The sequence below is a fragment of the Melanaphis sacchari genome, unplaced genomic scaffold (assembly GCF_002803265.2).
Source record: "Melanaphis sacchari strain LSU unplaced genomic scaffold, SCAv2.0 Contig0_pilon_pilon, whole genome shotgun sequence".
In the NCBI taxonomy this organism is placed as follows: Eukaryota; Metazoa; Arthropoda; class Insecta; order Hemiptera; family Aphididae; genus Melanaphis; species Melanaphis sacchari.
The window spans coordinates 1,069,637-1,094,898 of record NW_020270366.1 but is presented as its reverse complement, the minus strand read 5'-3'; the positions used below and the strand labels follow the sequence as shown (position 1 = coordinate 1,094,898).

Sequence of the window (25,262 nt, the reverse complement as noted above, 5' to 3'; positions counted from 1 at the left end):
AAATTTAAATTATTATGTACGTATCAATGTAGGTATAAATTATTGTATCATAGGTATAGGTTAATGTTTATTACATTTCAAAAACATTGTTCGGAAAAAAAAATTATTTGAAGGAAAGTTTATCCTAACCTGATCTAACTTATTTAAAATGTATTCAAATAAATAATCGTTCATTGATAGTTATTAGTAGGTATTTGATACTTAAAAAACTATATTTGAATAGGTAGGTACTTGTATACCAATATTCTCGAGCGTATGGATAATGTATAAGCACCTATTGTACCAATAACTATTAGTTTGCAAAAATTATTATCTACTGATAAACAATAATGAACAAACAATATTTTAACGATGCGTTTTTATGACAGATCATACATAGTTAAATATTAATATGCAAAATTGGCGAACACCAACATTAGCTCCGATGTGAGCAAAGTGTGACTGGCTATAGTGCCGTTATAGTGGCTACCACTAGTCTGGGTACCATTTTAATTTTGCCCTTCCCTTAGGACTTAGAAACATTAATTGAATAATTGAAACTTATTACCATTTACCTAGATTTAAGGTATAGCCGTATAGATATTAATCATCAAGTACTCATCTTACATTTTTAAATCGTGCATTTTATTTAATATTAAATAGTTACTAGTTGGTATTTAGTATTTACTACTTATTAATTCTTAGGCAATTAGTAGGCGGTATCTAATAATTATTATCATTACTACACAATAATATATTAATATATTATTTAAAAAAAGATTTATTATGTAAGTATTATATTTTATGAAATGTTATTTTTTATGTCTACACTGTTCGAATGTTTATTACAGTTATTGATAAAACAAACCGTGAACAATTAATGATAAGTGATAACCATATGTGGGTTCTGGCCACTCGACTGGGTACCCCGTACCTAATATTATTTATTATTTAATAGTACCTATATTGTTGTTTAAATATTTATTTTGTTTTTATTTATTGTTTATTGTTGTTATTACATTTTGTTGTATTTTTCTATTAGTGTTAATTATATTTTTAAAGTGCATTATTATAATTTATTTATATATTACTTACTGTAATATATTATTTTTTACTTGCCAATGACTGAATTAATATAAGAAATATGTTGGTGTTTAATTTGAATTAAGATAATTCCGCCCAACTTGCTGTTTAGGTAAGAAATATAATTATGTTTTGATTAGTCATTGCTTTTGTTATTATATTTTGTCAATATGGTAGTTGAAGGTTATTTTTTACTGATATATTTACCAATTATAAATCATAAATGTGATATGAACTATTTTAATTAGTTTCACTAACTAATCAATGTTAAATAAGAAAAACACGCTAATTGATCATTTGTAACCATAAATATTTTCTAAACCATATTAGTATAAATTTGTGTGTAGTGTGAAAAGTGTGGCTCATAATATGGTTGATTTCTTATAAATAACAGACTTTATAATGCTAATTAAATGTACCATTATTTAAATGATGTTTATTTAATATTTTCATTAATTTTTTGTTTTTATCTACAACTTTATAACAATTTAGTGGGTTGGAAAAATATTTAATTCTAAGTTTGTATATTTAATATTAAATTCATCTAGATAATTAGGTTTGGTTGTAGATTGAGTAGGTATCTATTATAATAGGTATACCTTTTTATTTATTGTATTCATTATTTATCTATTTATTTATATTGCATTTTATGAATATTTAATATTAGATACTGACTGTCATATTTTATAACTTCAATTAGAAACATAAATAATTTAAAGAAATTTTTTAAATTTTGAATTTTAAGCAACAGTTAATAGTTTCTTGTACTATAGTTATACTGAAATATACATTAAAAACAGTAGGTATTTATATTAATAAAATAACAATTGACTTATTTTATTATTTACCTATTATAAATTACTTTAATGGATTAAAGAGCATTCTTTATAATTACATCATGGTAAATCATAAAATTACTCAAGTTTTATTTTATTTTGGTTATATTATTTTAAACAAGATTAGGTAAGAGAAATGTTGATTTTACTGAAGATAATTGGTAGGGAGGTTTCTAATAGAAATTATTATTTATTAACTAAAGATCTTAGTATATATTTGTTTAAAAAATAAAAATACTTTTTTAGAACTTACCTCAATTTGTAGATAAAAAAAAATGGTAGTAAATTATATCAATGTGATTTGAATGTAAGTATTTTGATTTTATATGTTGCCCATCAAAATTTTGTTTAGGATATTTTGGTAACATTCCTTAAGAGCATTAACTTATATGTGAACATTTTTGCTCTATCTATATATTTTCTAGTATTATATAATTTTTTAAAGTATAATTATTGTATTAACATGGTTAATTTATCTCGATACCTATATAATAGTATTGCTATCAAAAGAATAAGTAAAGAATAAACTAATAAATAACTTGGTAGGTACTGTGGATAAAGTATTCTTGTTTTTTAAATGCTTGATTGAATGTCAATACAACAAGTAAACAACTATGAACTCATAAATAATTTTTTTTAATGAGACCCTAACAAAAAGGTTAAATAGACATTTTCCATGTATCTGGATATATTGATTTTTAGGTTTCGACAAACCACCAATTTACTAAAACAACTGTTTCAGATATGAGTAAAAGAAGTTTATTTTTAATAGTATTTATTTTCTACATTAATGTAAAAATAATTCAATGTGATGAATTACCACCATGTTATAACCAGCCCGCGGAATCTTGTCCATTACAAAATAAATGTAAATGTGTGAAAACTGGTGATTTTGCATTATTCTGCTGCCAAGTTCAGTCAAATGAAGATTTGATAAAAAGCTTTGAGTGTTCAGGTATACATAAAACAAATTATTTGCTGAATATATAATTTTTAATGCACTTTGGTTCAAAATTAATTTGCTTTTTAATAAAATAACACTATTCATATGGGTAGTTTTTGTGTAAACTCTTTATGCTTATAAAGGCAAAAACTAAATATTCAGATTTAAGAATTCTATCTATTAAGTTAAAACATAAGAGTTTTAAAATTTGAACTTAATATAAAATGTGTGATATACCTCACATATTCTTTGAATGATTGCATATTTATATTTTTTTGTCAACAAAATTGCCGCTTTTCTTACTTATTAAATTTCTTCTATAAATATATAATGATTTTCTTGATGTAAGTCAATATTATAATATTTTACATGTGTACATAAAAAAAAAAATCACTGTAATAAGTTATATCTGTTTAGTATATTGTATAAATACTTATTTATTTGTTAATGTTTTTTTAGGTGCTAAGTTATCAACAATTACAGCTTTACATATTTACAACATGACAGCTGACAATTTTAATTTTGGAAAATTTTCACCAGAATTAAGCCGCTTGATCTCATTTTCAATTACAAATAGTTATATTAACCGATTACTTGGTCGTTTAGATTATATGCATTCAATCACTTGCTTAAATTTATCAAACAATGCTTTTGGTACAGAATGGCAAGATCCTCTAGCGTTGGAAAATCTTAAAATGTTATCTATGTTAGATTTCTCCAATGTAAATATATCAAGTTTACCTACAATAAAAAGTCAAGCGTCAATGTTTTGGCTGGATGTTTCAAGTAATTAAATATTGAATTTATATGTTTACTAAAATCAAATCTGTTTAATAATAATAATTTTTTTTTTAATATTGTAGATAACATAAAGATTCATTGTTCAAGTCTTTTAGAGCTTATGGAAAGATCAAGAAATGCAAAGTACAAATTGTACTTTAAAAAATATAATGAAACATTTTGTATGTCATCACTATCATTTCATTGGTTTAACTCTACAGAAAAAGTTGCGTTAAATCAGGTAGAAATTATTAACAAGGTAATGTTATTTCTTAAACTATTATTTAATTTAAAACATTTTCAACAATGTTTATTATTTTTATGTTTACATTTGTAATCAATAGAAATAAAAAATTACTTTTTTATTTTCTATTAATAATTTAGCTATATGAAGATTGTCCATGGAATTGTAGTTGTAAATGGCATGGCATAGAAATGGTACAAGAAACAAAGACATTGCATACTGTAGAAGTAGATTGTTCAAATAGACAATTATCAAGTTTACCAGAAAACCTTCCAGAAAACACTGTGTTATTAAATGTCACCAATAATAATGTAAGGAAATATATTTATTTTTTTTAAATAAATTTTTAAAAACAAAAAATTGGTTATATTCTAAATTTAAATATTTAATTTTATATTTGAGTGTAATTATTTTATAGATAACTATATTTTTTTTTATAGATCACCAATATAGACTTATTGGTATTGGATCAAACTTACAAAACTTTGAGATTTTTTTATGCTGATGAAAATAAAATATCTAATCTTTTGTCATTAGAAGGTTCAAGTTTTATAGAAAACTATGCTGTTTTGAGTTTGAAACTAAATCAATTAAATACAGTAAGTAAATGTTCATTACAATAATTATTATTTATTAATAATTTACTGATTTTTGATTGTCAGTGATGGATTTATTAGTTTTACAATGTTATGTTTTTATTTTGTCTTATGCTACTTTTATGTTTAGAAGCAATAAAAATATTTTATTTTTTAATGTTGAGGAGTAGTTTATGGAAGCAAATTACATCCAGTATACTTTTATACTTTTTATTTTTTTTGTCAAAAATTTTTGAAGAGTTTTCTCAGTATTTCTTTTAGCAATCTAAATATATCTAAAAACACCTGCACAATTTTTTGGTGTAGACATTTTAAGTTAAAGATTTTAATCATATAAATAAATAAATTAAATAACAGTGTTTCTTATCTTATTGTAATTAAAAAAATATATAATTTAAGGTTTTAAGACTTCTTTATTGTTTATATTATTATTTTCTATATACAAAGACATTTTCAAATATTTAAACTATTTTTAAGTTATTTGCTATATTCTACTGTGCTTATACGACAGTATAAACTTATAAGATAACAGCATGATATTTAATGTAGTAATAGTAATATAATAATTATAGTCAAATATATATGTTATGTTTATGGCATAAACTAGTTCAAAATACCGTATTACTGAGAGTAATATAAATAAATTATAAAATATTCTTGGATGTAGGCTAGTATTGTTTTTATTAGTAATTGGTTTTTGTATGTAATAGTTATAATTGAATTAAAATTTAACAAATTTTACTATGATCTATTTAATGGCAGAATATACTTTAAACCTAATTTCATTGTTTTTTTTTTTTTGTTATCTAAGTATACATTATTATAGCATATACTTTTTATTTATTTTTTTAGTTGCCTATGTATATACTTCAAAATTCCTTTACTAGATTTGAGGGACATATTGTGAACTTGGGTGGAAATGAACTTCAATGTGACTGCAGTACTGCAAAATCATTAAAGGTTTGTTAAAATTTAAAAAAAAAGTGTTAAACTATAATTGGTTATGATGATTAATATTTAAATATTTTTTGTTTTTTAAACTAAAATTTAATATTTATTTTACATTTCATTATTAGTTTATTTTATCATTATTTAAAATATTTTATTACAATCATTTGTGTAGTTTTAAAAAATTTACGAGTACACATCTAAATTATTGATAGAAAATAATTTAGAAAACTTTGTTCCATTATCAACACTATTTTATTTATTTTTCAATGTATACAATATTATCTAATAAATAATGATTGATATTAAAATTTGTAATCCAAAACAACCAAAACTATATTAAAAACATAATTAAAATAAAAACTGAAACACTATAGAATTTAACACAAATATATAAATGAAACATTTTTATTTCTAACAAATTTTACTTAATTTGTAAATTATTATATTTTCTATAATTTGTATCTTGGGTCTTTAATTATTGTGTTTTTTTTTTTTATTTTACTTGAATTGTCTTAAGTGGTCAATCAACTTCCAACATAGTTTTTAGGAAAGGGGTAATGTTAATACGTTATGATCCATGTATCTATGTACCATGAGTTTTGTTTTGAGTACAGACATGAATAAAAAATTATAAGGTGGGTGATAATAATATTATATCAATTCTGCTGGCGGCAATTTATAATTTTTAAATTTAATAAGCAGCTAAATTTAATTTCCATCATATTTGTTGTATGGTTGTAAAGTTATTTAAATTGTATTCTTTATTAAAAATTAATATTTAGTTTATCTTATAAATAATAATTAACAGTATTTATTATTCAATTATAACAAAACTAATTTAATACATTTAAAAAACTAAATTTCTTTCTATAAATTCCTACTTAAAATTTTATTTATTTTTGACTTTCAGTGTTATTGAATAAGTACTGAGTAGTATAGGTACATCAATCATTATTTATTATTTATTAAATACTTTAAAATGTAAATATAATTATATTATCATTTATTATTTCATTTTTATTATGCATGTTGTGAAAGGATACCTTATTAATTTAAGTTTATGTAATTTCAGATATGGTTATTAACAAATCAAATTCATATTCCAGACTACAATGAAATTTTATGCAGTAATATGCAATATAAATTAAAAGTAAATCCAGTTTTCAAATTATAAATATCTTTAACGTTAAAATTAGTTATAATTATTTCATGTGAAAACTATTGTTTATTACTGGGTGTATAATTTATAAGCATGTCCAGATTTAGTTGATGGCTCGATGCATAGTAAAAATAGTAAAATATAAGTTTTTGTTTATCACAAAGAAAATTTTATGTGGTTTTATACTTTATGTATTAATAAATTAAAGTAAAAAAATCATAAATATATTTTAAATTAGTAAGGATTTTTTAAAATTGATTTGCTATAACAGTAGAGTATAAAAGTTGATTTTTACCAAAGATAATTAGAAGCTAGCAAATTTTTTTTTGAGAAAACAATCTAGAATACATACGATATTCATAATAATAATTTCATATAGAATCCATAGAAATTGATTTCTCAGATTGTTTTATTAGCCATGTATAGGTAGACATTTGGTTGAATGTTTTATGAGGCAAGATCAATTCAAGTAAAGCAATCTGCAGAATAAAATTTCTAATTAAGTATAAAGTTTAAGGGGTTATTGAAATATCTGTGTGGCTAAGCTCATTTGAACCTTTTTGTCCATGTAGCCATGGCAGAATACAGATTCAATAAATTGATAATTTTATTAAATAATTTATAGGTAATAGACTTGGATCAAAAATTAGTGTGCATTAAAAAAGCTGATTGGACACACTATATGTATTACGTGATTGCTGCAGAACTGTCAGTTCTTTTGCTGTTGATTGGAAAAGTATCATATGATTATTGGATATTCAAAACAGCTGGATATTTGCCATGGCCTGCGTCCAAAATGCCAAAGCTTCCTTGTGACTGGATATTCGAGTAATGGAGTATTGCTTCTCGTGCTTAAAAGAAATATTGTAATACACATTAGTAATCTTTAAGAAGACTGTTTTATTATGAGCTATTAATAACATATACAACCGCTATATATGCTAACAATAAGTTACCTTAGTGCCTAAATATTGTGCCTTAATATATTATTTATTATATAAGATTATTATATTTATATATTTTAATTACTGTTAGAGAAATTTTTTGAACAAAAAATATTTTAATTATTTTTATATCATTTACTAAGTTTTAATATGGTTGATCAAACAAAATGTTTAAGTAGACTTACCAAAGTTTTAAATGTTTTAAATTACTTAAAAAGTTCAGATCTTATTTTATATTTATGTACGGTGTACATAGTGGAATTAACGCTAAAGATATTAAATTGGCTGAAATCCTCTATTAATCATAACTTAAAAATCTCTAATAGGCTACCATGTGTTATTTATATTAATATGTTAAACATTTACATGTAATTTGATGTTTTTATTTACAGGCTGTGATTGCATTATTGGTTAATATTTTTTTGTTTGTTTTATATATTTTATTTTAATCATTTTTATCCGTAAAAGTCAAGTTGTAACTTAGTAGATACCTTTACAATATTATATTTTTATCATAGTTATTAATTAATTTAAGGTATTACCGATGTCTTATAGTTTTATGTTTAATGACATTTCGATACATGAAATAAAAATTAAAATATATGTTATGTCTTGAGTACTATTATACTGTTGTTAATTGTGTCATTAATAATTATTATTTTTATATGTTATGGCTTTTATCTGTTGTCCGACTTGCGTGTGTATCGGATTACTTAATAAGCAAGTAATGCAATTTAATAACGTAGAATAATTAAATGTGTAATAAATAATAATGTAAGTTATTTTGATAACCTAAATTTGTTCAGTGGTTTAAAACATGTACGGTATCTTAAGTAAACAAACGAGCACAATAATATGATGACTGATGAGTTAGGAACACACTTATTGTAGAACTCGACATGGGTACCTATTATTAATCCATATTATGATAAAATAGTGTATCTCACATCATGTTCAAGTATCTGATATTTCATCCGATTCGTCGGGAACCGGATTTACTGAAAGTGGTATTGGAATAGTTCGGAATTAAAATCGAGTAATATAAGTGTGTTTTAGATTATTTTTTAGTACTCATTTTTATTGTAATTTTAGCGTAATAATATTCAAATAATAATATTGTTGGTACCTAACGTTTTTAAGTTTTTTTTTTTTAATACTTCTATACGAACTATTCAATCTTATTCTATAAGTAGTTCATGCAATATTATTTTGAATGTCTATCTTTAAAATATTTTCTTACTATCGGTGATTTATTATTGTTAATAATAATATAAAATATTACATATATGAAAGAAAAAAAGATTAAGCTAGACGTCGGGTGGAAATCAGAGCAGCGTGTGTGGTAAGTATGCATGATATACCTACTGTTAAAAAGCGTGGTATTAATTTATAACTATTAAAAATCATTGGCAGTTTTTCGAAAAATACTTATTAAAATTAAAGGTATTTATCTAAAATTTAAATTAGTAATTTGAATAGTCATTTATAATAATAATAATTTTATTAAGCCACTTACTACCTAGTCTACAAATAATTATGGCAAGTGGATTTTCTTAAAATTAACTTTCACACCATTGTTATATTTTTCCTAACATCTGCAATAAATTATTTGGATTAATCTGATCATTTTTTTTTGTTAAATTGTCTTTTTATAGGTAGTTTAGGTGAATACCAGAATACAATAATACGGACACACGTAAAATTTTATCTAAATAATTTACATGAAATTTATTGTTTGAAAGTATGAAAGTGAGTAGGTTATTAGTAAGTGATCTTCGTAATTTTAGAGCATGTTACAATACCCAGTTACCCCACATGTATTGTTTTCGTTTTACAAACACTACTTAGTAAATTTTTGTTTATTAGAACCATTGCTTCTGATCTAATTTGTGTGTTCTTTGCTTTAACCTCAAAGTAAATTGATCTACCTATTATCAAAGTTGGTATCTATTTTTTATTTTTTAAGCTAGATATGAGCATCTTTAACTTGTAATATAGGTAGGTATATAATACTCATATCTTGTTTAAAAATTAAAAAATTTAAGAACGCCAACGTTTTAACATAAATAATATTCTTACCTTTAATTCAGGTAGGTATTTGATCAATTATTTACTCTATTATTAAAGTTAGGAACACACAACAATTAGTTCAAAATCAATGATTTTACTTACCCAACTTTGTTGTGATATTTGTTTGGAGTAAGACTGAGAGACAACACATGCGAGGATAGTGTCCTCTTATAAGCTCTCAAAGATGGGCTTATTTTATATATTGTGCAAAAATGTAAAACAGAATATTTTTATTTTAGGAAATAATTTAAACGTATTAAAACACATCACGACTAGCCTAGCTTAACCTAAAATATTGATATATATGTAGGTATATTATATTGTATATTATTATACTCACCCTGTCCATAGATATCTAAGTTTGTTGAATACTCCAAATGGCTTTGTATTTGCCAAAAATAGTATAGGCATGTTTTTTTATAAATAAATTATTCTAAAAAATGTTTTGTTCACGTTATTCAATGAGCTCCGATCTCAAATGGTTTAGATACTCGTATACGATCGGCAAGATCGGATGACGGAAGACTGAAATTGGATGGATGATAAAATGTCCTATTAGGTAACTCGGAACAGTAGAGAGGTTGGGTATCTACTATATAGATAGAGCAGGTCTCGTATGCGCAATCTAATCAAGTAGGTATTCAAATAGGTACCTATATGTACTTAATATGATACCTATGTGGAATCTTTTTTGGATAAGTTGTTTCATTAGTGGTAGATCAACCACATAGTGACTTCAATTCTTTTCATGTCGTTCAGCATAATAATTATCAAGTAATAGTGTAGGTATTATTAAATACTTTGGGACAAACCTGAAACCAAGATATAAATCTATAAACTTATGTATTTTTGTATTTATTTATGAGTATATGAGTATGTTAATTGGCCATTAGCTGGTATCCGTGTATCCACAATAACTAATATTATAAATATACTATTAATTTCAATTTTTGTCTATGTTTCTGATTTTTTGTATTAAAAAAGATATTAAATAATTATAAAAGGAATTATAATAAATAGCTTATAAGTATAGATAGTATTCGTATACCCTAGTTATTATCATAGACCTATTTTAACCATAAACTCATAACCACATTAGGGACTTATTTAGAGGAGGAAGTATGGTATATTTTTTAGAGATAAAAGTGTGGCAAAATTACCGCCTACAACTTAGTCATTTTTCAGTCAAGAAACATGACAAATATTTTATCTTACCGAAATTCCATGTAAAAATTAAAACTATTTAAAAGTATTATTCAGTTTTTATTATCATACTTAGTAAAATAATATTCATTTGGTGGCTCAAACAACATACAATTAACTACTATATGTAATCTATGATATGGTTAGTGTTAGTATGACCCTAACTCACCCAATTAAGCAACCAAGTTGCTTATTGGTAGTAAGAGTTCTTAACACAAGATACTGCTGCTGTATCGCTTGAAATCGAAATAAAATTATTTATTCAAATTTATGAAACTAATTTATTACAAATCAAAGTAGTATCCAACATTGTTATTTTATATGTATACACTGTCAGATTGATATATATCTTTTATTAGGTTTAGTTTTGAACTTTAGTTGATATAATATTAAAAAAAAAAAAAACAATAATACTAATAGTTTATGCTAAAATGATTGGCCAACTAAATTATATAATCTTATAGAAAATTATCCATAGAAATTATTTAGAAATGCACTTGTTATTTTTTAAGTTATAAATTTAGACATTTATTTCATGGCAAAGATATCTAAAGATTTGATATATATTAAATGGTAATTGTAACTTTTAGTAAACTTTTTGTAGTCAAATAACTGCTGGCGACTAATTTCACGAAGGAGGGAACAGAGTCGGCATTAAAGCTTTTCTTGTACCTACTCGTTATAAGTATACTTTAAGTAAAGATAAATATATTTATTTTAAAAGTATTTACGTACATGAAGATAGGGTAAAAAAGCATTTGAGTAAATATACATTTATATTTACCTTTAAACTGTTTTCATAACATTTTATTTTATCTTAAAAATTAACTCAGCCGAATTTTTTTAACATTTTTATGCTTAATATAAACTATATAGACTATTTTACACCGTATTATTTTGTGTAACTATACATTATTACTTTATTGTTGTCTGTACAAAATCATTTAATTTTTTTGAAAATTATATAATAGTCACTCAAAATGAACACCTATATTAATTATCATATATATTTTATAGCAGCATTACATTACACAGTGGTCTAGATATTCAATAATTTTTATAAAATTAAGCTATTTTAGTTGATTATAAAATAATATTTCTGGAATATTAGTGATACTTTAAACTTTATGTGGATTATATTTTCTGATTCAAATTTACGTATCCGTTTCTCAATTATATTTTTATGATTAAATATTTGAAACAATCGTAAATTTAAAATAGGCAAACTAAAAAGAAAACATATTTAATTTTAAATACAGTACTTTATAAAAAAGTATTAGAACATTTTGTCCGCGTATTTTTTTTTTAAATATTTAAAAGTATTTGAAAACTTTTACTAAAGTAGAAGCTATATAAGACTGTAGTCTCCACGGGTCTGATTAAGATTTTTTGATAGATAGTAGATATTTCTCGTAAAATGAGATACTTTACAATAGTTTTTTTTTAGTTCTGTGCCACTGTTGTATGCAGTTTAACTTATAAGTACCTACTCTTAAAAATGCATGAGTGTATAATCTGTACCTTGGTAATGAACTAGTGAATCATATTTAATAAGTATTGATCATTATGGCACAACAATAATTATTAGTAATTTCACACATTAAGTAACTATGGAGGCTTTAGTTAGTTTAGTTTATATTTTGTATTCAATTTATATTAAAATATATCGTTTATGTATCAGATAAATAAAATTTATCGTAAACGTTTTACATTTTTTTAACTTTTATAAGAATAAATTATTAAGGTTCTGATGTGAGTATTAGATTTTATTGGATTGATTGGTTTATTTTTATTTTACTAAAATAGATTTATGGAATTCGTTTATTGTATTAAAATGTTAACTTAAGATCTTAATTAATATAGATTTACATACTACAAAAAAAAATCAAATAGGACTAGTTATATATAAAGATTAAAGAATAATGTTACTCATTTCTGCAGCTCGTCTCTTCGAAAAATATTTGTTCGTTATGTTATTTAAAAATGATTCTGAGTGAAATTCAGTTAAAATACGGTCATTGACATTTCTTCAATAATTATTTATTCTCATGGTTATCGGACATTTTTTTAAACAGTTTTAAAAACTATCGAGAAAACCGTAAAATAATCTCTTAAAAATAGGTTGGTACTTATCTACCATAATTAGAAATTTAGAATTGATCAGCAAAGATATTGTATTATATTATATACACATAGCCGTTCTAAAAAATTTATTATGGTTAAAAATAGTAATTATAATTAAAAAATATATTCTTGCAGTGAATTCTATATGTTTCCTTATAAAAACTAAAATATTTTAATGATATCTGCAAATAAATAAACTAAATAAAAAACTATAAAATTTAACTTATGTCTTGTACAGTTAACTCATTAACTGTCACAATATAAAGTTATAATATAAATTTAACTAAATCGAATAAATACATAAAGGGTAAAATATAGTCATGTTACAGTATTTATGAGTATATTAGTATATATATATATTATCATGTCGAGGTTGATGAAAAACGTAATAAATAACTATCAAATTATTTAATTAAACTGGACAACTTGAAGTTTTTTGTTCGCTGCTTGAGTATTACTAGGCGAATAAGTAAATTTTGTTTTTTGTGTCTTAAGTCTTAACTGAGTGTTATCATATTTCATCATTAAAAAACTACTTAAAATATATTCTTACAAAATAAAATTTGGACATTTTTAATTTCAATAAATTACGTTTTAACGTATATTTTAATTTCATTAAAACTTTTACTATCACTTCATGATAGGCCTAGTGTTCTACTGAATTTTATATAATAATTAATAATAAATAATTCATTTAAGAATTTTTGATTGCCCAATATTAAATGTATACTATAAATTATTATAATAATACTTACCAAAATTAAAAGTATGAAGGACTTATGTGGTACATATATTTTATTTTAGATACATATATATTTATTATTAATATTGAACTAATTAAAACCCAAGTCTTTTATAACTTGGAATAATATTACTTAATTATACGTTATACCTGTTAAATTTGTTTTTGTTTTTGTTTGTAATTAGTAATTAAATTTTAAAACCATACCGAGTAACCCCACACCTATATATATATTTTACTATTTACTCTAAAATATTATTATATAATCATGTTTTTTAAGCAGTCAATTAAATATAGTTTTATACGAGTATTGTGTAATAGGGGTGTTACTGAGTAAAGATTGGACTTAGGCGTTAGTAATCGTTTCACAGTTGTTACAATATCTACGATGTGTATAATATTAAAATATATGTATATTATATTTTGTGCGACCGGATAGTTATCAAAACTCGTTTAACGAGGACTGTAAGCATTTTTTTTTCGAAAATCTTCTGAAGTCGATTTTATTTTATCTATAGGTACACACAATATTTGATTTTGTAGTTTGCATGGTTTAACGTAGTATCCATCAATAGGTACCTATCTAATCCGGCCGCGTTTTTATATTGAAACAACTGATATATATATATATATATATATATATATATATAATATATATATATATATAAATTGATTTTATGAGAAAAATACTTACTTCTCGATGTTATACATTTTGCACAGAGTGCCACGCGTGTCTCAACCGTAGCTGTCAATCGACATGATTGATCTAGATCTATACATCATTATATTAACACGCGTTATTCGACAACGGCGAACACCCTATACAGCGCTTGTGTAATGAGCTTAAAACAGTTTAATATATAGTTAATGTTACAATAATGATGACTATGATGACGATAATAATGATAATTTGCCGAGGTTGTTGTCTATTGTTATCTGGAGTACCTAACTTTACCGTCGCCATTTTACAAGAGCATTTGCCAAGTAAATAAAAAATACCTTTATCAACTGGTAAACAGTGGTAGTCGAGTGTTGTATGAATGTATGTATGTATTTATGTGTGCGTGTATGCATGTACGTGTACGTGTACGTGTACATGAATATATGTATTAAAGTACCTATGTGTGTGTATATTATAATAACAATATTATAAAAATAATAACGCGTGGCTTATTATTTGATTGCAAGATTGGTAAACGAGACTTAACGATGAACGATTAACGCGAACGTATTAAATTCGAATCCTCGTTAGTCATTATTATAATATCTATTTAAACATTATTTTAAACATATTATTGTAACACTACTAAATAAGAGTTATCATTTAATATATAACTTTATATAGGCACATATTATTACATACACATTACACTGACACTTGCGCGTTTGTGGGTTTCAATCCTGTACTCTTCTATATTGTTCCGTTCGCGAGCGCACGACGTACATATTTACGCGTTATTAATTTATTTCGGTTACAATGGTAAGTATATTTATATAATTTATGATTATTATTTTTCCCTACAGTTTATCACTCTTAGATTTCCAGAAAGTTCGTTTTGTAGGTAAATATTCCGTTTATACCTATATAGGAGCTTTTAAATATTTTTAATAATAATGATGTATATACAAGCGTATAATATATTTGATAATAATAATATTATTATATATTATGTACCTAACTACTTATAAATGGTCAGTGTACTGTAGTAAATATATTATTAAGCTAAATAGACGTAATAGACTATTGAGACTAAGGACTAGGTATAATTGTGCAGACATGTACGCGTACATAACTGTTTTAATTGATTTAAATGAATTATACTCAATAATGGAATCTGTAAAAATAACATTTTTATTTTATGAATCATTTTTTATACTGCTATATGCATGGCGAACGTACATAATAATGATTATATTATTAATTTCTATTACGATTATTCTAATAGTAATATAATATTATCAAATGTCTTAAAATATATATTGTTAAATGTATCTATACATATGATGATAATAATAATAATGATGCAATGACTATTGATACTGGTGTGAGACGACGTTTATTATAAAGAAAATTAAATGTTCCACTCTCTATAATAATATATTATATTATATTATCTGTTTATCTACAGACTACAGTGCAAATATTTACTGACGTTTGCGGTTCTATATTTTCATAGATTCTGAGTGAAGCAAAGAATGTTAGTTAGTGATGTTTTTTTTTTTTTATTCCTTGATATAGATTCCTATTGTATCTTTTCGTGAACACTTTTTTTGTATAGAAGAAGTGTTCATAAATTATTTCATGTACTTATAAAATATTTAAAGAAAATAATTCTTTTCTAAATGGTACATTATTAGAGTTGTAACTTTTAGATTTTACTTAAAAGTTAGGGAAAAAATTACAGATGATCGTCGAAAATGTTTGAAGAAATGTCACTTGTCAGTGACATTGATTGAACTGCTCAATTCGGGATCGTTTTTCGATTGCTATGATTAATAATCATCTTAGATTTTAAATTTTTTTATAACTCTACATCATCGAGACGAGCGAAGTAAAATAGGTATAACAGATCTCTGTATCGGTATTTAAAAATAAATAATAATGTAAGAAATAAATTTAACCTTATTTTTACTCAATACAGTAATATTTAAAAAAAATATAATATAATATAAGACAATATGAGTCGTATATGGGCGCGCCGTTTTCGATAACGTTCTTATAGCCAGTTGAATAATAATAATAATAATAATAATAATAAAAAGAAAGTAAACGCATTATAGTTATAATTAATGTGATGTTGTAAAAAATGATTTATATTTGATTGATTACATTTAGCAATTTTTCGTATAACCAGCACAATATTTTGTTTTGTAAAAAATTAAAATATTATATTTTATACATTTAATATTGTTATTAAAATACCTAAATAGGTACCAACAGTAAATGAAATACCGACATACGACGTGACAGTCAAATTATTTTTTTATTGAAACAAATTGTATCGATCCGTTTTATCCACCGTACCTGCAGTATAAAATAGAATATTATTGTACTTAAATATAATATAATATAATATTATGTATGCATTTTTTTGTCCATTATAGAACCGCTGCCATGGTTGACGCAGTTTATCGCGGTAACATCGACGAATTATTGTCTGTGATTAACCACCTGAAGAAATACATAATCGCATTCATAATCGTTCTGCTAGTTCTGTTATCGGTGTTTCACTTCTCCAAATTTTCAGTGCATGTCGTGCCGCTGATCATCGTCACGTTAGTGCTGTTGCCGGCCGTCTACTACACGACCGTTCTCGTTCTGAAATTCAGCACCAACGTAATAGCTTCGAATCAAGCCGTGAGTATGATTAAACACGGGTTATACGTGTTATAACGTTGTATTGTGTGTCAGCTCTGGCCGACACCGTACACAGTAAACTGGCTAAACTGTACGTAATATTATGCAAAATATTTCAAGGGTATTCATCATATACAACACATATTTTAATATATTGCGCCCATACGATAGGTCGTTGCTTGATTTCGTTTATCGCGGACTGTACACTGTATAATGTGCAGCACATACGATTAGACAATATCGTACGTTCTGTAACGTAGCTTATACGTCTGGATTTAATATTCACTCCAGTGTCGTAGCCTATGGTAAGTCATTATGTTCCGGAGGCTAGGGGATGGATCATTGTATATTTTATTTTTTTAGGAAAGTAAGAATTCGTCAGATATTTTTATTTTCCATTAGCTGATTCCAAATTGAATCCTGTCTTTTCGAATACTCAAAATTATGTCATGGCATCTTACAATTTGTTTTGAACTAAGTAAATAGTTAAATAAAGTTCGTCTTTTAGAAAAATGAGTTAATCATTGTAAAAAATATTTGAAAAAAAAAATAACTACTGTGGCACAATTAAAATTTTTAAAACATTACATTTACGAATTGCTGATTAGTTTACGCGTATACTAATTATTGTCTCTCATTCCGTTAAAAAAATCATTATCAATCATAGTATATTATTATACTTAAGCATAGTATCGTCTAATAAATTAAAAATTTAATCTAGAAATACATCTATATATCGAAGACCTATTCTCCTTCCCATATTCTATTTGAACATTATAAATTATAATAATACTCTATATCTGAATCTGGTATCATGTATGGCTGTAACAGTTAAATTAGATTCATCATTGCCGGATCTTACATTTTTTTAACCCGGGGCCAAATATAAATTTGCGCTCCTTTATGACTAGTATCCAGGGCACATGCCCCGGATTGCCCCCCCCCCCCTAGATCTGGTGCTGAGATTCATACAATTTATTTTGATATAAAAAGTATTATACTACGTTATAATTAGACATTATCGTGTAAAAGTTTTTCATTATAACTAGTTCAAGTATTTATGAGCCTATATAGATTTTACAAAAGTTAATTTTTAGAAGAGATTTCTGATTCACTTCAATAATCTTAACCACCAAAAAAGGTTTATGCGTTCGATATTAAATTTACGTCAATGAATTAGCTGTTGCCTAAACATTTTTCCTCGTATTTTTTAAAACAGATTTCTACTATACATAATTATTCGAGTTATGGTAAAAAAAAAAAAATGATGATGTTTCTTTGTAAACTTCCAAAATTGTATCGCATACATTTGTATAATATAATATGCTCATAATTATAGTGTATTTTGTAAATAATTATTATAAGTGAAAGTTATGTAAGTATTTAGGTAAATTATTTTACATGAAACCGAGAGAGATGATAAAAAAGCTATCGATACTTTATTACTATGATTATATTAATTTTATTAGACAGGATAAAATTATGTATCGCAAATATAGAATACGATTAATAATTGAAGAACGAACATAATAAGTTTGAAATTAAATATAGCAAGTTAGGCTGTCAAAATGTAAGTGTGGTTAAGTTTGTGTGATAATAAAAATATTTGATTAATCTGAACTATCGGGAAATCAAAGTTATAATGTCGTTGTTGGATTTATCTAATTATCTAGTAATTATTTAAACTTATTTTATTATTAAGTTTTTTAATTTTCCACAAATATAGTTAAAACGACGTAACATTACGATATTTTTAATACAAATAGGCTTGTAAATGTATAAGTATGTAGTTTTATATTATCAACTTTCAAAAGTAAATGATATTGATTGATTTGAATGATTGTATATTGATTGTACCGACTAATTGCAAACATATATTGTCGTAGGCTTCATCAGACTTATATAAAATATTATGTTGAATTATGATTCGATTAATTTCGTAAAAGTGATGCATAAGTTGGTAATACTGTCCGTGTAAAATGTTTTGGCAAATCTTTGTAGGAATCGTTGTTTTCTTAGAAATCTATTGCTTGTAAATTTTGTTTTTTACCATTTTAGCGTCTTCAATCGTGTACAGTCGAAACTACTGTAGAATACAGAAAGTTTACACAAATCGTGTTTGCAAAAGCATATTTGATCAATACAGCTGTTATTTTAATATTCAATTCGTATTAATTTTTTTTTTTACTTTAAAAAATCAAAACTATTGTAGCTTGTGGCTAAATGAATTTTATGATCATATATTGTTGACACTAAATTTAAATTTCTATGGACATTTGGGATATTTAGGAGGTTTAATACATATAACTAATAGCTATATTATAAAAATACAGTCATAACAAAATTTCATTACGATTTATTCCTATAATATTATTATAAATATAATTTTTATTAAAATACACTTATAATATTTTACTAATAAAATAAATGCATATTGTATAATAATAATAATAATGAGACTGCATGAGACCGTTATTTATAATAACACAACATTATATTATTATAATATAATACTCTTTATTAATTGTTTTCAGCTTTTCTATTTAATTTTAATGACATACAAGCATAAGTATATTATATTGAATCTAATTAATTATGTAATACACCCACTCACGTATAATAAATAACAATAGTCTTTAGAAATGTGATAACACATCATATTGTCACCGCACACTCATAAATAAGCGTATGTAGGAATTTTTCACAGGTATGCAAAATATAGAACGAGCCTATCTGTGTACACGAGTATGTTAAAAATTGTTAAAAAAAGTCATAAAATTTTTGTTTAACATAAAACGTTTATACAAAAAAAACTTACTCTACTATTAAATGTGAGAAATTAGACATTTCTTGTTCGTTAAAGGTAATGACTACTGTCTAGTGTGACCAGAGTTGTATGGTAGGTATGTTTTTAAATTAAATTCGATAATAAATTCCTATCAAAATTTAAGAGAGGATTGTTTCAGTATATTATATAATTTTAAAGATAAATTAATTGCCAAAATACAAGATTATTATTTTTTTTTTTTTTTAATTTAAAATTATTTTAATACGTGCTTATGTTGAATTCCAATTTCAAATACATTTTAAATACTTATTATTGTAAAACATTGTTAAATATTGAAAACATAGGTAATATTGTATATTAATATTTTATACTTATAAAGTGAAATAATATAATTTGGGGGTAAAAATAATGCCTTGGTAATGTTTAGGCATTATTATTGTTCATACAATATTACGCGGGTGATTCTTTTATCGAACAACACTCATTATTTCAAAATCTATTAACTGGCTTGTAATTTTTTTACATGATTTTCAGTTGACATAAAAAATAATATATTTTTTTAATATTTTTTATTGTATTTTTTTAAAGTTTTTAATTTTTTAAAAAGCAATATGCCAAAATACATTTTTAATTTCATATTCTGAAGCAGAATATTTTTCGAAGAATTTCCATATGTAAAAATCAAAATTTTAATAAGTAGTTTATGATTTATTATAATTATTTAAAGTTTAGGTAAGCGGAGTAGTACATTGGCATTTTACAAAGTATCCTCCTACCTCTCCACTCCAGTATTTAATACCAAGTCAAGGAATCGTAATAACTTACTTTATGAAACATATGTATAAATTCGTATAATTGAAATCTAAGGACTAAAGGAGTGGGATAGCCCAGTGGGAAGCTCCCACCAAGAAGTTTTTCTATTTATATTGTAAGAATTGCGAAGTCAACTTAAAATAATTTATTAAAAATGTTAAGTGGGGATTTTTAATATACTGATAACTAAGTTTGATAAAGATATAATTAGAGATAAAGGAAAAAAGATTAAAGAAATTATCTACAGCATTGTTACTTGATTTTAACTCAAAAGCTTTTTTATTCTAATTTTATTATAGACTATAGAACTCGTTAAATTAGGTTAGTATGTTATTACCGCGTGTTTAAGTTGGTATGTGAAAATAATCTTTATAACAAATTAATTGAATAGCCTTTAAATTAGTTTTTTAATTAAAATGTTTTTCAAACAATTATTTCTTTTTATAGCTGTCACATACAATAATTATGTGCATAATTATTCATGAATGTGATTTTAATTTCTCGTCATAGTCTTTTCATTTATAGTGATTTTTGTTATTGAATTTTTAATAAAATAGATTAATATGACAAAACTTACCTACACTTTTGAAACTTTTATTATTTTTATTATTGATATTAACTATTAAATTCGCGTTCGTTTTTTTTTTCATATAAATTGTTCTAGCATACAGTAATCATTTATTACGTATTTATATAATACGTAGTCATTTAAAAAAAATATAACTTGTTTTTTAAATATTAAAAATATTTTAAATTTTGTAAAAACTTGATAAATTTAAAATCACCAAGAAAACCAACTCATAAATTTTTTTAACATTAATTTTTTATTACACAAAATATAAACAAATATTTTTATAATTAATGTAAGAGTTTTAGGTATTTAGTGGCTTTAGTATATATTTAATGAAGAGACCTTTCAATGAACGCATTTCAGCAATCCATAGATTTACTGAAATTCGTTTTGAGTAAAACCAAAAAACAATATTGCTTTTATCAAAAATTCGATTTGCGTGAAAATTCCAGTTTTCCCATATTTTTATTTTTTATTTTTCCCGATTATAAAAATAAGTACTGGGAATTTTCTACTTTTGATTTTCAAGAGTATCATATAGATTTAATTTGCTACCAGAAACCATCTCCATTTATTGTGTTTAGATTGTTTATAGACATAGAAAAAAAAACATATATAATTATAAATTAAATATATTTCCTTGCACTTCGAGTTTAAAAAGGAGTGGTTCCTAGCAGAGCCGGCGCGAGCTATTTTGCCGCCCTGAGCTAAATTATAAATGTCGCCCTATTAAAACTAAATAAATAAAAAAATTAAATAATCATATGATACAAATTATGCAATAATATTGGTTTATCTAAAAACATTTATTTTCGTCATAAACATAAAATTAAAGTATAAAATATTTTTTACATAACACATAGCTATAATTATACTAATAATATTAATACAATTATAAAATTGCGAAAGTTTTAGCTAAAATGCCGCCCATGGGTATTTAGAGAAAAATTGCCGCCCTGGGCTATCGCCCAGGCCGCCCATGCTTTCCGCCGGCCCTGGTTCCTTGTGGGGTAAATAGAGACATGAAACCAAATCGAAGAGATCAAGATCGACAACTTTACTGCTAAGAAGGGAATAAATAAAAGAAGTATCTGCATAAAATTCGGTGAGAGACAAGGGTTTAGGAATATCTAGAGTAGAATGATAGTATATAGTAGTCTTGAGAGGATTGAAATAACTAATAACAAAGGCAGTATATGATAGAAAACTGTCTTGGACCTGCTTTCTACGTAACTAGTTGATAACGAGCTTAACATGCGTGGTATACGGTGGTATATTCACATAATATTTCAAAATGGAGAAGATGATAATGAATTAAAGCAGCTAAACGAGAATACTCGTAGTTTAGTATTGGGCTTAATTTTGCTCAAGACTTTCACGTTTTTTAGTAGGGGTAAATTAAATGGCGATCCTTGACGCAATATACATGTTCAAATAAAGAGTCATTAAGAAATAGTATACTCGTGTAAGTAGAAAAGACGTGAGTGGCTACTGCAAATTTGCATTACTTGAGATTTGGTTGGTAATATAAATATATTTTTTGGCTGGGTACAACATTTTTTTTTTCTAACTGATTTTGCGTTACAGTATAGGTTACTTAGGTTGCCTTAAAAACTGATACATATTATGTAATTACGATAAAATAGCAATGTCTCTTATAATTTGTTATTAACTATGTGTTTAAATTTAATTGTAATGTTAAATTTTATTTATTAAAATTTTGTTTGCGTTATAATGATTAAATTAGAAACTAATAAAATAAATTAAATTGTTTAAAATTATTTGTAACTATAACTTTGAATTCTGAACGTGTAAAAACATATCTAGGTATATTATTATTATGTTATAATATGATAATATAAAGTAATCTGCGATATGATTAACTCAATAGTAAATACTATCGATCGAAAATCGAAATTAGGTAGCTACATATTGATTTAGTTTTATGGATATTATAATCTATAGTTAATTATTATTTAGATATTTTGAAATATAATCATTTAATTTGTACTTTGTAGCTTTTGAAATAATTGTTTTGAACTTATGTTGATATAATCTGATAATCTTATAATACTATATGAACAATTGCATATAAAAAAGGTAAAAAAATAATAAAACTAAGAAGTGCAACTATAAAAAAATAGCTATAAAGGCAAATTATAATGATCACAAAACTAGAAGATTTGACATGCATGATCTAAATAGATAAGTGTCACATTTTTAAAGGGAGAAGAGTACGGGTGATATACTTTGTGCGTTAAATTTCTTAGTACGTCTTTGCTATTATAGTGACTTAATCAATGATGAGATACTCTCGAAACTTGCAATACAACAAAAGCGAGTTCTTCGAATACTTGAATTATTTAATTAGGTACTTATATTAATTATATTATTATTTTTCAGGGAGAAGTTTCGACTATGAATTCTAACAACAACCAACAAGTTTTAAAAACTCCCGACCTCCCGTACCCAAATAGCCCGACCCCGCCGCCGACGTACGAGGAAGCGACGCGAAATGACCATTACTATCAACCACAATCATGGTTGCCTTCAACTAGCAGCGGGTATACCAGCAGTAACCAGTCGACTGTACCCGCTGTGTTCAGTGTCGAGTACCAGTACAATGATACCATGTCAAATGTTCACAGTGGAAGACCGGCTACAAGCAAGGCCATAACAACACTCAATCAGACTCCAGACAATTACACGTCGTCGCACAAGACAACGATCCAAAACATTCCCAGTGTGACCATAACTTTAGACAGCGATCAACACCCAACTGAAATTTAATAAAATAATAACAGCCGTGAGTCCAACGCTGAGTATCCAGATTTGAATTTATTCGAAATTAAGGGGTTTTTGGATATTTATGATAACTAAAATAAATTGAACAATTTAGGTAATTTGAATTGTTAAGATAATCTAAAAAATATGGACAATTGGATTTTCTCAGTTCTTATAATTTTTAATTATTCAATTATTTAATTGCATTACCATGATTATTTTGAATATTATTGCTAATATGATTATCTAGGTACCGTTTTTAATGTCTGTCAAATAGTTTTTTGTAAAATCGTTATTGAAATATTTGTGGTTCTGCATATTCGACAATTTATGAAATCCAAATTATTTCAAAGTATGAAATGTAATTTAATTATTATCATCATATTATAATTTATAATATTTTTTATTTAATTTAGTTTAAATTATTATTATGATTTATGTACAATAATTTTTATTGTAAATACTTAGGGTTGTTTAAATTGGAATTTGGATGTTTTGAAGTTTGCTCTCAATTTTCAAATAATGTTGATGATTTTTTTTTGAAAGTTATAAGTAAATTTAATATAATTAAAATGTCTGAAATTAAGAAATTATGTAAATTTTAATTTTTTAATTATATTCAAATTTCAAATGATAAATCTATTGCAGCGATGAGTATGGTTTGTCTAATATATGTATGCAGTTATAAAAAAATATTAATAAACTCATTTTTATCTCTATAGTTTATTTATACGCTTATTATTTGATCATTGTAAAGTATTTATTTCATAATATTTTTTTTTAAATAACGTGATTAGTATATTTAGTAAGTTACTTAAAGTATTATTGAACTAATATTTAAAGAAGTGGAAATAATTTGGTTGAGAAATTTATTTAATTTCGGGATAGTTAATTAGTTCAGCGTTGATATAACGCGTTAGTAAATATAATTTTTGGAATGTTTAAAATACCGTATTTTAATGTTTTAATTTATAGTCTATATTAATCTTAATTATTATTTGATTGAGATGCAAATGAAGTATTTACTGTTATTTCTATTTGGGTGGTCATCTCTTTCAATACAATTTTGAGTTTTTCAGTATTTTTTATGAATTCCAATAAAAAAACGACCGCATAGTATTTATGCTATAAAATGTAGTATGAAGAACTCTTATAAGCTTTTCTATCTATTAAAAAATTAAAAAGTTTATCGGAAATTAACATTAATTTTTTTATGGTTGTTTGAAGTTCAAACTTTTATGACATTGAATATTCAACAATTAATAACTATTTCTTCTTAGACGATTTTGGCTTT

At 24.6% G+C, this 25,262-nt stretch overlaps 2 protein-coding genes across 6 annotated transcripts; both read left to right on the top strand.

The window, feature by feature from the left end:
- Positions 1-1,084: 1,084 nt before the first annotated feature.
- On the top strand, positions 1,085-7,607 carry LOC112604442 (protein halfway). Of its 2 annotated transcripts, none has more exons than XM_025334409.1 (9): positions 1,085-1,174; positions 2,641-2,853; positions 3,301-3,627; positions 3,705-3,880; positions 4,006-4,176; positions 4,306-4,464; positions 5,314-5,421; positions 6,485-6,562; positions 7,197-7,607. In XM_025334409.1, exons 2-9 carry the CDS (start codon positions 2,643-2,645, stop codon positions 7,401-7,403), a joined length of 1,437 nt encoding a protein of 478 aa, XP_025190194.1. In that variant the 5' UTR covers positions 1,085-1,174; positions 2,641-2,642; the 3' UTR covers positions 7,404-7,607. The 2 variants fall into 2 exon arrangements, with proteins under 2 accessions (XP_025190194.1, XP_025190196.1); XM_025334411.1 differs by lacking the exon at positions 1,085-1,174 and adding an exon at positions 1,571-1,580.
- Positions 7,608-8,398: 791 nt separating this feature from the next.
- On the top strand, positions 8,399-24,133 carry LOC112590842. 4 transcript variants are annotated; one of them, XM_025334429.1, is made up of 3 exons: positions 8,399-8,857; positions 16,760-17,012; positions 23,588-24,133. In XM_025334429.1, the coding sequence occupies exons 2-3, from the start codon at positions 16,770-16,772 to the stop codon at positions 23,972-23,974; spliced, it is 630 nt and encodes a 209-aa protein (XP_025190214.1). In that variant the 5' UTR covers positions 8,399-8,857; positions 16,760-16,769; the 3' UTR covers positions 23,975-24,133. The 4 variants fall into 4 exon arrangements, with proteins under 4 accessions (XP_025190214.1, XP_025190206.1, XP_025190228.1 ...); XM_025334421.1 differs by lacking the exon at positions 8,399-8,857 and adding an exon at positions 14,921-15,134; XM_025334443.1 differs by lacking the exon at positions 8,399-8,857 and adding an exon at positions 15,829-15,852.
- The last annotated feature ends 1,129 nt before the right edge of the window (positions 24,134-25,262 follow it).